Genomic DNA, 16,904 nt, shown 5'->3' with positions numbered 1-16,904 from the left:
AGGTCATGTTGCAGCTGAACAGGACATTGGTTATGCCACTGTTGGAATATTGCATGCAATTCTGGTCTCCTTCCTATCGGAAAGATGTTGTGAAACTTGAAAGCGTTCAGAAAAGATCTACAAGGGTTGGAGGATTTGAGCTATCTGGAGAGGTTGAATAGGCTAGGGCTGTTTTCCCTGGAGTGGCAGAGGTTTAGGGGTGACCTTATAGAGGTTTATAAAATCATGAGGGGCATGGATAGGGTAAACAGACAAAGTCTTTTCCCTGGGGTGGGTGAGTCCAGAACTAGAGGGCATAGGTTTAGGGTGAGAGGGACAAGATATAAAAGAGACCTATGGGGCAACTATTTCACGCAGAGGGTGGTAAATGTATGGAATCAGCTGCCAGAGGAAGTGGTGGAGGCTAGTACAATTGCAACATTTAAAAGGCATCTGGATGGGTACATGATTAGTAAGGGTTTGGTGGGATATGGGACAGGTGCTGGCAGGTGGGAGTAGATTGGGTTGGGATACCTGGTTGGCATGGACGAGTTGGACCGAAGGAACTGTTTCTGTGCTGTACATCTCTATGACTCTAAGACTCTATAAATGAACAGATTATGTTTCCTGTAACAACAGTTACATGATTTTACAGTATGGGATGTAAGCCTGTAATGATATGTTCAGAAAATACAATAATGTGCGTTAGGTTGAATAGAATTGGATAGCATAGACATATATATTAGTTCGAACGTGACTGGATTGTATAGTCATGTATATGGTCTTGGATTGCGAATTATGCAACCAGGATTAGACAGGGATAGAAATGAAAAGTGTGTAACTCGTTTGGAAACTACTATCTGTAGTTATTGTTGAACAGAAGCTTGATATCTGTAAAAATAGTACAAAACCTTTGTCGTCACAATATAATTTGTGTTGTGTACCTCTATTTTGATGTGTACAGCTTCCATATATACATAAATAAACGCAGCAGGTCAGGCAGCATCCAAGGAGCAGGAGAATCGACGTTTCGGGCATGAGCCCTTCTTCAGGAATGAGGAAAGTGTGTCCAGCAGGCTAAGATAAAAGGTAGGGAGGAGAGACTTACTGAAATTCTTCAAGGAAGGCATCGTTGCAAGAGGATTCGCAGTAGGTTAAAGGGTTATAGAGAGTGGGCAGGAAAGTGGAGTTGAGACCGAGATGAGATCAACCCTGATCATATTAAATGTCACAGCAGGCTCAAGGGGCTGAATGGCTTACATCTGCTCCGAGCTTTTACGTTCCTATGTTCTCCAGCTCCTGTTTCGTATGTTTTTATTCTTACAAACAGTGGGAGCATAATATAGCGACTTCCATGCCAGGAGTATACATCTGGTATAGGAACTTGTGGGCAGAGATTGCTACATGTTTAACACTCGCAAAACAGGCACAGTGAGTTCTCCCAAAGAATGAGATATTTCAATGATTTCAAATTTGGCAGCATAAGAAAAAGTCACTTATTAATTTAAGCCATTTGCGAAAAAAGCTTGAATGTTGTAACGTTGGTCCTTTTGACTTTGGCTCCCTACCAAGCCAGGGGGGAGAGGAAAGTACTCTTGATTGACACTGATGCCACATTGTACTTCCATGGTCATTTCAACGGTGCAGTCAAAGCTGAACATATGAACTAAAAGCACTAATTGAACATATTATTACAACATGGACCCAATTCCATTCTGGGAAGCGTGCTTTTGTTGACCTGTTAGTGAAATAGCACAATATCCAAGGGCAAAGGATTAAGAACACCTATCACCCTCACCTTGACCTCCTTCCACCTATCGCATTTCCAACGCCCCTCCCCAAAGTTCCTCCTCCCTACCTTTTATCTTAGCCTGCTGGACACACTTTCCTCATTCCTGAAGAAGGGTTCATGCCCGAAACGTCGATTCTCCCTCTCCTTGAATGCTGCCTGACATGCTGCGCTTTTCCAGCAACACATTTTCAGTTCTGATCTCCAGCATCTGGAGTCCTCACTTTCTCCTCATACATAAATAAACATCAAAATAACAGAACATGAGTCTTAGCAGTAAACAAAAACCCGAAAGAACTGCTGAACAGTCATCTTCAGCTCTTAAACATTGTGATCTTATAGACATTTAATCATGATTTTAAGAAAAAAATATTTGGATCAAATTGGTAAATACTTTTCTAACATTACTTGGAAGGCGAAATGTGTTATTGACAGAAAAAGTTTTTAAGATGGTCAAAAAGCATTTTCAAAGAACTATAAGAAGTCCAAAGCCATACTGTTGACAAATTTAAATAAATAAATGCATCACAGATATGGACTTAGGAACTAGCACTGGAAAAAAAAATGAACTAATATAATGACAGGAATGAGACATCAGGAAGTCAGATAGGTCAGATGGAAAGTCCATCTAGAAGATTTTAAACAAATATAGTAATAGAAGCAGATCAACATAATGAAAAACAAGTTGACAAAGTAGATGTAAGATATATTATCCATTAAGGATTATACATGTATACGTTATACCAAACTGATGTTGTCAAAAACATTTTATAAATATTGAAAAAAAATGCACATTTTAGTACTCACAGTCCAAAGACTTAGAGAATAGGGCCTCTTAAAGATCAATTAGATCATCCATTTGTGGAACCATAGGAGATGGATGACCAAATATTTCTCGTTAGTGCTTATCATGGAGAAAGACATAGAAGCTAGGGAACTCAGATAAATAAATGGTGATGTCTTGAAGAATCCATATTACAGAAGAGTAAGTGCTGGAGAGTTTAAAAAATGCATAAAGACAGACAAATCCCTGAGACCTAATCAAGTGCATCCCAGGACATTGTGGAAAACTAGGGAAAAAATTGTGGGGTGCCTAGCAAAGATATTTGTATCATAGGCAGGAATGAGAGACTGAAAGACTGGAGCATGGTTAATGTTGTGCCATTATTTAAAACAGGCTGCAAGGAAAAGGCAGGGAAGCACAGATCAGTGAGTCTGACATCAGCGGTTGCTAAGTTATTGGAGGGGAGTCTGAGAGACAGGATTTACATGCATTTGGATGTTGCCTGGATGCTGCCTGACCTGCTGCGCTTTTCCAGCAACACATTTCCAGCTCTGATCTCCAGCATCTGCAGACCTCACTTTCTCCTCATGCATTTGGAAAGGCAAGGAATGATTAGGGATGGTCAGCATGGCTTTGTGCGTGAAAAATAATGACTCACAAATTTAACTGAGATTTTCGCAGAGGTGACCAAGAAGACAGATGAAGGCAAAGCAATAGGCATTGTCTACACAGACTTTACTAGGGTACTCCACAAGGTTCCACATGGTAGTCTTGTTAGTAAAATTAGATCACATGGGATCCTGGGAGAGCTAGCCAACTGGATATAAAATTGGCTTGATGGTAGGAGACACAGAATGGCTGTAAAGCATTATTGTTCAGACTGGAGTGTATCGCAAGGATCAGCGCTGGTTCCACTGTTGTTTGCCAATTATATAAACAACTTGAATGAGAATATCGGAGGCAGGGTTAGTAATTTTGCAAAAGACACCAAAATTGGTAGTATCGCAGACAGTGAAGAAGGTCATTTAAGAGTAAAACAGGATCTTGATCAACTGGACCAGTGGGCCGAAATGGGTAGATGGAATTTAATTTAGATAAGTGCGAGATATTGCATTTTGATAAGACAAATCAGGGCAGGACTTACACTGTTAATGGTAGGGCCTGGGGAGTGTTGCTAAACAGACAGACCTGGGGATGTAGGTACATAGTTCCTTGTAAGTAGTGTTACAGATAGGCAGGGTGGTTAAAAAAATGCTCATTTTCAAAAGACAGAGCAATGAGCACAGGAGTTGGCACATTATGTTACAACTGTACAAGAAATTGGTAAGGTCGCATTTGGAGTACTGAGTACAACTGCCATGTTATAGGAAGGACGTTATTAAACTGGAAAGGGTGCAATAAAGCTCTACAAGGATATTACCGAGACTGGAAGGTTTGAGTTATAAGGAGAGGCTAAACAGGCTGGGACTTCATTCCCTGAAGTGTCAGAGACTGAGGGGTGACCTTATAAAATTATAAGGGGCATAGATAAGGTGAATAGCCAAAGACTTTTTTCCCTTGGAAACATTAAAAGGGACCTTTTCACAAAGAGGGTGTTGCGTGTATGGAACAAGGTGCCAGAGGACATTGTTGAGCTACAATTATAACAGACTTGTTGGGCCGAAGGGCCTGTTTCCATACTGTAATCTAATCTAATTAAAAGGGACCTTTTCACAAAGAGGGTGTTGCGTGTATGGAACAAGGTGCCAGAGGACATTGTTGAGCTACAATTATAACATTTAAAAGACATTTGCAGAGATACATGGATAAGACAGGCAAATGGGACTAGTTCAGTTTAAGAAATTTAGTCAGCATGACCAAGTCACATTGAAGGGCCTGTTTCCATTATTATGCCAACGATCATAGTTCTATTAGTTTTAAAATAGTGATGGAAAAGGATAGACCGGATCTAAAAGTTGAAGTTCGAAATTGGAGGAAGGCTAATTTTGACGGTATTAGACAAGAACTTTCAAACGCTGACTGAGGACAGATGTTTGCAGGTAAAAATACGGCTGGAAAATGGGAAGCTTTCAAAAATGTGATAACAAGCATCCAGAGACAATATATTCCTTTTAGGGTGAAAGGAAAGGTTGGTAGGTGTAGGAAATGCAGGATGACTATAGAAATTAAGGTTGTGGCTAAGAAAAAGAAGGAAGCATATGTCAGGATTAAAAGCACAGATTGAATGAATCTTACAACAGTATAAAAGCAGTAGGAGTATACTTAAGAGGGAAATGAGGAGGGCAAAAAGGGGACATAAGAGTTTTGGTAAATAGAATTAAGGAGAATCCAAAGGGTTTTTAGAAATACATTAAGGACAAAAGGGTAACTAGGGATAGAATTGGGCTCCTCAAAGATTAGCAGGGCAGCCTACATGTGAAGCCGTAGATGGGAGAGATACTAAATGGGTATTTTGCATCAGTGTTTACTCTAGAGAACATGGAAGACATAGAATGTGGGGAAATAGACAGTGACATCTTGAAAAATGTCTATACCAGAGAGAAGGAGGAGGTGGATGTCTTGAAACACGTAAATGTGGATAAATCCCCAGGTTCTGATCAGCTGTACCCTGGAACTCTACGCGAAGCTAGGGAAGTGATTGCTGGGCCCCTTGCTGAGCTATTTGGATCACCAATAGTCATAGGCGAGGTGCCAGAAGACTGGAGCTTGACTAATGTGGTGCCACTATTTAAGAAAGGTGGTAAGGAAAAGCCAGGGAACTATAGACTGGTGAGCCTGACATCGGTGGTGGGCAAGTTGTTGGAGGGAATCCTGAGGGATAGGATTTACCTGTATTTGGAAAGGCAAGGACTGATTAGGGATAGTCAGCATGGCTTTGTGCACGGGAAATCATGTCTCACAAAACTTGATTGAGGTTTTTGAAGAAGTAACAAAGAGAATTGATGAGGGCAGAGTGATAGACATGATCACTATGGATTTCAGTAAGGCATTCAATAAGGTTCCTCATGGGAGACTGGTTAGCAAAGTGGGATCTCATGGAATATAGGGAGAAGTAGCCACTTGGATACAGAACTGGCTCTAAAGTAGAAGATAGAGTTTCATGGTGAAGGATTGCTTTTCAGCCTGGAGGCTTGTGACCAGTGTTGTGCCACAAGGATCAGTGCTGGGTTGACTGCTTTTCGTAATTTATATAAATGATTTGAATGTGAACATCGGATGTATAGTTCGTAAGTCTGCAGATGACACCAAAATTGGAGGTGTAGTGGACATGGGATCTTAATCAGATGCGCTAACGGGCTGAGGAGTGGCAGATGGTATTTAATTTAGATAAATGCGAAGTGCCACATTTTGGAAAAGCAAATCAGAGCAGGACTTATACACTTAATAATAAGGTCCTGCGAAGTGTTGCTAAACAAAGAGACCTTGGAGTACAGGTTCATAATTCCTTGAAAGTAGATTCGCAGGCAGGTGTGATAGTGAAGAAGGTATGCTTTCCTTTATTGATCAGAGCATTGAGAACAGGAGTTGGGAGGTCATGTTGCGGCTGTACACGACATTGGTTAGGCCACTTTTGGAATATTGCATACAATTCTGGTCTCCTTCCTATTGGAAGGATGTTGTGAAACTTGAAAGGATTCAGGAAATATTTACAAGGATGTTGCCAGAGTTGGAGGATTTGAGTTATCGGAAGAGGCTGAAGAGGTTGGGGCTGTCTTCCCTGGAGCGTTGGAGGCTGAGGGGGGGGCACCTATAAATCATGAAGTGCATGGATAGGATAAATAGACAATGTCTTTTCCCTGGGTTGCAGGAATAGCGCATAGGTTTAGGGTGAGAGGGGAAAAATTTAAAAGGGACCTAGGGGGCAACTTTTCTTACACAGAGTCTGGTGCATGTATGGAATGAACTGCCAGATGAATTGGTGGAGGCTGGTAAAATTGCAGCATTTAAAAGGCATCTGGATGGGTGTATAAATAGGAAGGGTTAACAGAATCATAGGCCAAGTGCTGGCAAATAGGACTAGATTAGATTAGGATATCTGGTCGGCATGGACGAGTTGGACCGAAAGATCTGTTTCCGTGCAGGACATCTCTATGATTCTACGACTCTACATTATAACTGAGATGATTATAAATTCAAAGGCAATAAATGTAAAAATATTTAATTACCAGGTAGTACATGATGAATCCATTTTTTCTCCTGGAGCATAAATTTTCCCATTTAGAACACAGGAGCATTCATGTCGTGGTATGCATTTATCTTTTGAAGTAATATCATCAAGAACACTTCCTGCAGCAAATTAAGCATGCATTAATAACATTTTACTTTCTATCACAATGTTGAATTTTGCCACCCTCTGTTACTTCCTATTTATTTTAACTCATAACAGTAACTTCTATACAAGGCAACCAGCAAAAACAAAGTGACAGATCAGGAGCTCCCTGTCACACAATTTATATCCTGTCCACTTATCCATTCCGTTGAGCCAAAAGGAAGACCAGGAAGATTAAATTAAAATTACTCTCATTCTCATACTTACAGTAACTATAACTCACAATGTATCAGGTAACATTCTCACTGGCCATTAAGGTACAGTTGCAGTGCACACAAGGAACAACATACTTTTTATATTTGATTTCATCTGATATCCTCATGTAAGTGTTCTTTTTTTGAAGATGAACAAAAACATTACTTTAGAATTTAATTTGCTCTTGACAGCCCAGCCATGTTGTTCAATTGCATTACTGTCACGGAATCCACTATCAACATCCCGGGAGTTACCACTGACCAGAAACTGAACTGGATTAATTATTTAAATACAGTGGCTACAAGAGCAAGTCAGAAGCAAGGAATCCTGCATCAGGTAACTCATCTTCTGACAGGATATTGCCTAAAGTCTGTTCACCATCTACAAGGCGCAACTCAGGGATATGGTGGAATATTCTCGACTTGCCTAAATGAGTGCATCTCCAACAACACTCAAGAAGCTTGAAAACATTGAAGACAAAGCAGCCTATGTGACTGGCACCTTATTCACTATCCTCAACATTCACTCCCTTCACCAAGTGAGGGGAGTGACACCAGTCTTACCTTGATACTGAAATGAACATATCATAGATTAGAATCATAGAATCCCTTCAGTGTGGAAGTAAGCAATTCGGACTTTCGAGTCCACCCAGACCCACACGTCCTTTGACACTATGGACATTTTAGCATAGCCAATCCTCCTGACCTGCACTTCATTGGACTGTGGGAGGAAACCCATGCAGACGAAGGGGGAAAGAACATGCAAACTCCACACAGACAGTTGCCTTAGGATGGAATCAAATTCAGGTCCCTAGTGCTGTGAGGTAACTGTTAACCACTGAGCCACTATGCCACCCACTTCAGGTGAGGGTGACAAAGGCTATGGGACTCGACAACATTCCAGCAATAATACTGAAGACTTGTGCTCCAGAAGTCGCTGTTCCCCTAGCCAAGCTCTTCCAGGACAGTTACAACACTGATGTCTGTGGAAAGGAGCCCAGGCACATCCTGAACACAAAAAGCAGGATAATATAGAACATAGAACACAGAACAGTACAGCACAGTATAGGACCTTCAGCCCTCAACATTGTGCTGACATTTTATCCTACTCTAAGATCAAACTAACCTACATACCTTTCATTTTACTATCATCCATGTGCCTATCCAAGAGACATAAATGGTCCTAAGGTATCCGACTCTACTACCACTGCTGGCAGTGCATTCCATGTACCCGCCACTCTCTGTGTAAAGAACCGACTTCTGACATCTCCCCTAAGCCTTCCTCCAATCATGTTAAAATTATGCCCCCTTGTGATAGCCACTTTTCCCCTGGGAAAAAGTGTCTGGCTATTCACTCTATCCATGCCTCTCATCATCTTGTACAGCTCTATTAAGACACCTCTCACCCTTCTTCGGTCCAATAAAAAAAGTCTTAGCTCCCTCAAACTTTCTTCATAAGTCATGCCCTGTTTCTCTGCACTCTTCCATATCCTTCTTATAATGAGGCAACGAGAACAGAACATAATATTCCAAGTGTAGTCTAACCAGAGCTCTACAGAGCTGCAGCATAATTTCACGGCTCTTAAACTCAGTCCCCCAACTAATGAAAGCCAACACGCTATATGCCTTCTTAACAACCCGATCAACTTTGGTAGTATTCAGTGACTTCATGAGGGATCAACAATGGATTCAAAGGAAACAGGAGTTTGGGTTCACCAGTGCCAGACGGGGAAGCCCAGGCAAACTGGGGCAAGTTGGTTAACTAGGACAAATCATCACAAGGAAACTGATTTGAACAATGTAGCGCTGCTAGCAAACAGCTTTATCCCTATCTTGTGGGTAAGTGAGTCCACAAAAAGATCAACCATGATCTCATTGAATGGCGGAGCAGGCTCGAACAGCCAGGCAACCTACCCCTGCTCCTAGTTCTTATGATGTAGAGTTTGGAGAATCAACGGAAGATGGCTGAACTAGGAGGCTGCTCTGAGGAACTTCTGCAACAAATTTCTAAGACTGCAATATTAAGCCTCTAACACCAAAAACTTTCTTATCCTTTGCATCAAGTGCAACTCGAACCACTGAGTAATTATACTTCAACAAGCAAATCGGTCATCACAATATATGAAAACATTGAATTCTTCAAAGATTATTGAAATAGTTTTTATAAATTTCATTACAGGCACTAAAATCAAATGTTAGAACTAAGTGAACCAAAACCTGTAACAAATTGATTTCTGTATATTTGTTATTTTCAAAAAGCACTCTTACCAGGAGGACAGAAGCAACCAGGTTTGCAATAACTGTCACAGGTAAACTGTGGATTTAAACAAGTAGATTTGCAGGGAGATCCACATTCCCGGTATATCTGGTTTCCTGGACAGTCAGCCATTGCTGGAACAAAGAAAAAAAATTGAGTTTTCTTTTCAAAAATGTTCCCAATTAAATGTTCTTCTGTAACTGTGGAGGTATTTTGTTTTAGCAGAAAACAAAACTATTCTTAAAAAGAATAAGCCTGTTTCCTTCATCCACAAATTTCATTAACTTGAAGAAAGCACCACCTTGCTTTAGGATTAATTGATTTATCTGGGGGTGGAACTTCAAGGATTTGTAGGATATAATGACCATGGAGGGGAACCATGATAAAAACAAAGAGTGCTTGACTCAGCAGGTCAGGTTGCTTTTATGTAAATAAACAAAACTAATAGGCCAAATTTTTGTGCAATAGCAATCGCATGCAAATCACCTATCTGCTCCTTCTTCTTTATGAAAGGAAGAAGGTCTACATTTCTGACAGGAAATTCCTCAGAGCTCCTCAGAAATGCAGAGCCATACTTCTAATCCGACAGCTTTTTTGCAGCGTAGAACTTTCAGAGGATAGCATTCCATGCCCCTTTTTCGCAGCAGGCAACTGCTATATTTTGAAAATTAAAGGTCTGAAATCAGAGACTACACTTAAACAGCTGCCATCAAAGAGGGGAAGGGAGTGTGGGCCAGCAGAAGAGAAGGAGGATCAGGGTCAGAGTAAGGAAAGAAGGGTCTGGTCTGGAGTGGCTGAAGGGTTGCATCAGGTACAGCAGCAAGGGAAGGCAGTTGGGGGTGGGTTCAGGTCCAGAGCAGAGTAAGGTGACAACATGTCCAGAAAAGGAAGGCTCTGCAGGTCCAGGAGCAGGGAAAGTCAGGAGTTTCAGACCTGGAGCAGCATAAGGTGGGAGCATGTCCAGGAAAGGAAGGATGTAGGTCTAGCAGCAGTGACAATGGATGTCAGGTCTGAAGTGGGCTGGGGATGTTGATCTAATAAGATGAGAAAGCATGTTGGATCAGGGTCTGGGGGATTTAAGTGGTCTCAGGGAAGTGTAGTTGAAAGTGTGTGAGGTAAGTATGGGGTCAATGAAATCTTTGGTCAGGAGTTATACTACACAATTTATAGTCTAAAGTTTCTTAACTGTTTACTTAATTTTATTCGAACCCTCAGAATTCTCCAAATTAAATTAAGGGTTTTCAAGGGTTCCAAGCAGAGAGTAATTGTCAAAGGGAAACATCAATTTCATGGACAAATCCTTCGGAGGCTGCTATGATTGAGATTCTGCAGTGTCCTCATGTACAACTCACGTTTACACGAGAATAATAGCAGTCTGGCCATTGGATCACCTGAAACAAAGTTTCCAGTCAATTACCTTTCATCAGAACTGAGGAAAGATAGAGATGTAAGAAATTTTAAGCCAGCAAAATTTAAGAGGGGCAGGAAGATAAAAGGGAAAATTTTCTTCTATTCATTCATAGGAGGTGGCCTTCACAAACTGGGCCATCATTTATCGCACCTGAGAAGGTGGTAGTGATCTACAGCACAGAGGTCCATGAACTACTTCATTTGCATAAGTCAAAAATAACTGCCCAACTGTTTAAATCCCATTTTCTAGCACTTAGTCCATAGCCTTGGCATTACAAGTGCACAACTAAATATTTCTTAAATATCATGAGTGTTTCCACCTCTACCACCCCTACAGACAAAAAACAATAACAGAAATTGCTGGAAAATCTCAGCAGGTCTGGTAGAATCTGTAGAGAGAAATCAGAGTTCACATTTCAGGTCCAACGATCCTTCTTCAGAACTGATGGTAGCTAAGAAAAAGTTGGTGTTTATGCAGAAGATAGGATTGGGGATGAGGGAGGAGTAATCTATTGGTGGGGACAGAGCTCAACAAGTGAGAAAAACAATTGGACAGACAAAAGAGTGGATGAAGGTCTAAGAAAATTAATAGCTACTAATGGGGACTATTAGTAGCCGACAATGGATTGTTTGTGGTGCAGATTCTCACCATCCTCTGGGTAAAAAGTCTTTCCTCACATCCTCTCTAAACCTTCTGCCCTTCCCCTAAAATCAGTGCCCCTGGTCATTAATCTCTCCATCAAAGGGAAAAAAACATGTCTTCTTGTCTACCCTATCAATACCCCTTATAATTTCATCTCAATCATGTCCCTTCTGATTTGGAGGTGCCAGTGTTGGACTGGGGTGTACAGAGTTAAAAATCACACAACACCAAGTTAGAGTCCAACAGGCTTACAGGTTGTCAACCACCTGATGAAGGAGCAGCGCTCCGAAAGCTAGTGCTTCCACTTAAACCTGTTAGACTATAACCTGATGTTGTACGGTTTTTAACTTTGTACATCCCTTCTGAATCTCCTAATGCTCTAAGGAAAACAACCTTAATCTATCCAATCTTTCTTTGGAACTAGAATTCTTCAGTCCAGGCAACATACTAGTAAATATCCTTTGCACACTCTCCAGTGCTATCTCATCCTTCTTATAATGCAGTTTCCAGAACTGCACAAACTACTCTACGTGTTTTAACCAATGCTTTATACAATTCCGGCATAACCTCCCTACTCTTAAAACTCTGTGCGTGGACTAGACTAGAATAAAATAGAATATCCTTCAAATATTCAATGTAAAACACAGTGAAAAGTGTGTTTTGTCGCCTGTACATATGCATCATTTACATTAAATTAGAATAAAATAAAAAAATGATAACTTAAAGAGAGTCCAACTTTTCTTCCTCCACTGCTACGGCATACCACCACCACAGTAATGCTCCAGGCTTCCCAGCCCATGCCATACCACCGACAGTATCCCGCTCCGGGATTCCCAGCACATGCCATGCCACTGAGAGTATCCCACTCTGGGCTTCCCAACCCACACCATACCACCAAGAGAGTGTCTAACTCTAGGCTTCCGAGCCGCTGGGGATCCATCCATGTACAAGTGAGATTCCCACTCCAGGCTTCACTAGCCAACTGACTGACTCTGTAGTTACGCTCTATCTGAGGATGTTGTCGCTGCTCCGGAGCCCATTGAAGCAACCTCCTGCCAATGAGCTCACTTTATCAGGCAAGTTTTAGAAAAAAAGACGGAGAAGAAGGAAAAAGGAAAAAAATACTGCAGACAAACAGGATAAGCCCCGGCACAGGAGCCCGCACGCTGCCTACTCCAAAGTATCCATCTAATAAAAGTACACTATATGCTTTCTTAACCACCTTATCCACCTGTCTGGACAACTTTAAGAACGGTGCACAAGTAGACTAAAATCTCTCTGATGCTCAATGTCTCCAAGAGTCCTTATGTACTATGTATTATTATTCATGATGCATTTCCCTTGCTTTGTTTGTCCTACCTACATGCGTCACAACACACGTTTCAGATTGAATTCCATTTGCCCCTGATCAGCCAAAGTGGCCAGTCTGACTACAACCTGCTGTAGTCTAAAACAGCCCTCCTCACAATCTACTACCCCATCATTTTTTGTATCATCCATAAACATACTGATCAATCCTCCTACATTCAAAGCCAAATCATGAATATAAAGCACAAACAGCGAGGGTTCCATCACTGTCCCCTGTGGACACAGACTTCCAGTAAGAAAAAACACACCTCAATCTCACTGACTGCTTCCTTTCACTCGGCCAATTGCAGATCCAGTTTGCCAAATTTCCTTGGATACCACAGGCTCTTGCCTTTACCTTCAGTCTCCCAGGCAGGATCTTTTCAAAGGCATCGCTAAAGTCAAAGTAAACTACATCAAAAGCACTGCCCTCATCTATATACCTATTCATCTCTTTGAAAAGTTCAATCAAGTTGATCAGACACGACCGTTATGAATCAGGCCAAACCCCCTCAAAATAAATGAAGAAGATAGCCTCAACCCTTATTTTAAAGTTAAGCATAAGGCACTGCATTCCAGATGCAATTCAATTGGTCAAACTACTCAACTTCAAGCAAAACACATTTCATTTTTACACTACAGTTAAAATGCAAAATAAAAATAAAAGCATTGACTTAAGTGTAACTATCAAAATTCTTAATAGTAATATATATATTAACTACTGTTAATTAACTGTTCCAGTATAGTAGCATCCCATAAACACACCTTTGCTGAAGGCAAATTCGGTAAAATAGATTGTCTAACATAGCAGCAGGAAGAGAATCTCAGCTTTTAGTTGTAACAGAGGAAGGAGTAAGAGCGTCCACATCCAGCATCAAGATTCCAGCAACTGAAGAAAGCTAAAATGGAAAATCCTGGTTCTGGGTGGGAGCTTGACACCACCCATTCAGGCATCTTCCATTGTCCAACTTTAAAAAAGAAACAAGGTCTCACAAGCTGTTTATTGGCTTTGAGTAGACCACTTGTCACCTGTATGTCAACCTGTTTTCATAAAAACAAATTGGACAAAATACACATCTTAAATCCATAGCATCATCACATGACCTCCCCTTAATAAAACCATGTTGACTGTTCGCCCAAATACAGGTCAATTCCAATCCTCAAAATTGCTTCCAATAGTTTCCCCACCACCTATGTTAGACTGACTATTCTGTAACTTGCTCGTTTATCCCTTGCTACCTTCTTGAATACTGGTACCACTGTTCTCCAGTCCTTTGGCCCTTCTGCGGCTACAGAGGAATTGAAAATTTTTGTGAGCATCCTTCCACTTCCTCCACGCAATAATCTGGTATAAATTTTACTTGGCCCTGGAGATTTATCTACTTTTAAACCTGCCAAACCACTAATAACCTCCTCTCTGTCTATGCTAAATTATTTGATTATATCACAGATTTTCTCAGTGATATCTATACTCATATCGTCCCTCTCACAAGTGAACAGAGAGCCAAAGTATTCACTCTTAACTCTACCTACATCTTCTGGCTCCACTTATTAATCACCACTGTGATAATGGGTCCAACGCTTTCCCTCATTATCCTTTCACCCTTAATGTACTTGCAAAATAACTTTGGATTTTCCTTTATTTTGCCCACCAGATTTCTTCCATATGCCTTTTTTAGCTCTCCTAATCTCCTTTATAAGTTCCCTCTTGCACATTCTATAGACATCTAGGGCTTTTGCTGTTTTAAGTCCTCAGTATCTGCCACACACCTCCCTTTTTCTCTTAATTCAATGTTTTACATCTCTCAACAGCCAGTGTTCATAAGATTTAACGGTTCCATCCTTCTTCTTTATCAAAACATGTTGTCCTTGTACTCTCCACATTTCCTTCTTGAATGAGTCAGATTTATCTGGAAGTACCTGCTCCCAATGCACTCTTGCCAAATCATATCTGATTTTGTTAAAATAAACCAATTCCCAGTTGAGAACTTTGATTTCAAGTCCATCCTTGTCCTTCTTCATCAGTTAAATCAGTATCAGTTGGAGTGATCACTCCAATGGTTAATCCTTGTGAATACAAAGTTGCAACATCACATTGAGGATAACCTTCATTATGATGAGTGACACTATCACTGAGCTAAATGGGAGAGAATTTGAATAAATCTGGTAATTTTAAGACTATAAATCCATGAACACCGTAGGGAATCAGCAGAGCAAAATTGTACTCAAACATAATCTGCAACTCATAGTTCAGCATATCTTGGATCAAGCAAGGTGATCACCCTGTTTCACTGAAAAGTGGAAGAGAGCATGACAGGAACAACATCAGGCATACCTATAAACAAGGTGTCAATCTAGTGAAGTTACAAATCAAGACTACTTTCATGATAAACAGCAGAAATATTGAGCTGATTGGAATTTAAGACACTACCCTGATGAACTCCTGCAGAGATGTCCTAGAGGTGAGATTACTTTAGAAAGAATTGAGATGAGTTTAGAATTTAGAAGGATTAGGGTTTAAAATGATCAGAGGAGATCTAATTGAGGTTATATAAGGTGTTAAGGATGCAACAGCAGATGTTATGGTCAATCTAGAATGAATCATAGCTTTAGGCCAAGGGGTGGCAGATTTAAAAGCGAGAGATGAACAGCAATGATTTCTCTCAAATCTTGGAATTTTCTATTTCAGAGCCATGGGTGCTGGGACATGAATAAATTTAAAGAGGAGATAGATTTTTAATTAGTAATCTGTTAAAGGATTATTGGCAGTGGGTAAGAAAATGTACTTGACGCGAAGATGAGATCAACCATGATTGTATTAAGTGACAGAGCAGGCTCAAGTGGCTGAATTATCTATTCCTGCTTTAAGTCCTTATTGTCTTAAAAGCAGTAAGTGATAGATAGAGCCAAGTGATTCCACACTCAAACAATCAGATCTTAGCTCTGGAATCCTGCCACATACAGTTGCGAAGTGGTAGAAAAGTAAACAAACCTCTGGATGATGAGTATACACAAATATCCCCATCTTCAGTGATGGGAAGCCCAGCACATCAGTGCAAAAGACAAGGCTAAAGCATTGCATCAATCCACAGACATAAATTCTAAGTGGATGATCAATTACAGCCTCTTCCAGAAATGACCAAATTCACAGATACTAATTGTCAACTAATTTGGTTCACTTCACATGACAATAAGAAAGAGCTGAATGAAAGACTTTGGGCCCTTACAATATACTGAATACTTGTGCTTCATAACATGCTGTGCCCCCAGCTAAGGTGCTCTAGAACAGCAACAATACTGGCATCTGTCTGACAATGTGGAAAATTGTTTTGTACATCCATACACAAGAGAACATCAGATTTAATCCTGCTCTGAAGGTTAGATCACATGGAATCCAGCGGGAGCTTACAAATTGGATACACAATTGACTTGATGGTAAGAAACAGAGGGTAATAGTGGAAGGATTCTTGTCAGACTGGAGGCCTGTGACTCGTGAAGTGCCTCAGTGTGAGGTCTTGCAATTTGGAAAGTCAAATCAAGGAAGGAATTTCATGGTGAATGATAGGGCCTTAAGGAGTGTCGTGGAACAGAGGGACCTTGGAGTCTAAGTGCACGGTTCTCTGACAGTGGAGTCACAGGTAGACAGGGCAGTGAAAAAGGCTTTTCGCACATTTGTCTTCATCAGTCAGGACACTGACAAGAGAATTTGGGAAGTTATGTTGTACAGGATGTTGGTGAGGCCATACTTGGAGTACTATGGTCAGCTTTAGTCACCTTGCTACAGGATGGATGTTATTAAATTGGAAAGAGTGCAGATTAAGTTTACAAGGATGTTGTCAGGACTCAAGGGCCTGAGTTACAGGGAGAGGTTAAACAAGCTAGGACTCTTTTCTTTAGACCATAAGAGACTGAGGGGGGGTTCTTATCGAACTGTATAACATCATGAATGGCATGGATAGAATAAACGCACTCAGTCTTTTTCCAAGGGTTGGGGAATCGAGGACTAGAGGGTTTAAGGTTAGAGAGGAAAGAATAAAAGGAAACCTGAGGGGCAATGTTTTTACACAGAGGATGGTACGTATATGGAATAAGCTACCAGCAGAAGTGGCTCAGGTGTGTATATTAACACCATTTAAAAGGCATGTGGACATTACGTGGGTAGGAAAAGTTT

General features: G+C 40.8%; 1 protein-coding gene across 1 annotated transcript in view; it reads right to left on the bottom strand.

Moving 5' to 3' along the window:
- The window catches only part of LOC122558127 (mucin-6-like), a 187,827-nt gene that overhangs the window by 64,681 nt on the left and 106,242 nt on the right, over window positions 1-16,904 (bottom strand). Inside the window, exons 9-10 of the mRNA XM_043706446.1 lie at window positions 9,345-9,467; window positions 6,719-6,839 (exon numbers count right to left, since the gene is read on the bottom strand). Coding sequence (XP_043562381.1) covers window positions 6,719-6,839; window positions 9,345-9,467 — 244 coding nt within the window. The remainder of the gene's footprint in view (window positions 1-6,718; window positions 6,840-9,344; window positions 9,468-16,904) is intronic.

The sequence above is a fragment of the Chiloscyllium plagiosum genome, chromosome 16, assembly GCF_004010195.1.
Source record: "Chiloscyllium plagiosum isolate BGI_BamShark_2017 chromosome 16, ASM401019v2, whole genome shotgun sequence".
NCBI classification, from domain to species: Eukaryota; Metazoa; Chordata; class Chondrichthyes; order Orectolobiformes; family Hemiscylliidae; genus Chiloscyllium; species Chiloscyllium plagiosum.
Note: the sequence above shows the minus strand (reverse complement) of the source record. Positions and strands in the feature narration are given on the sequence as shown.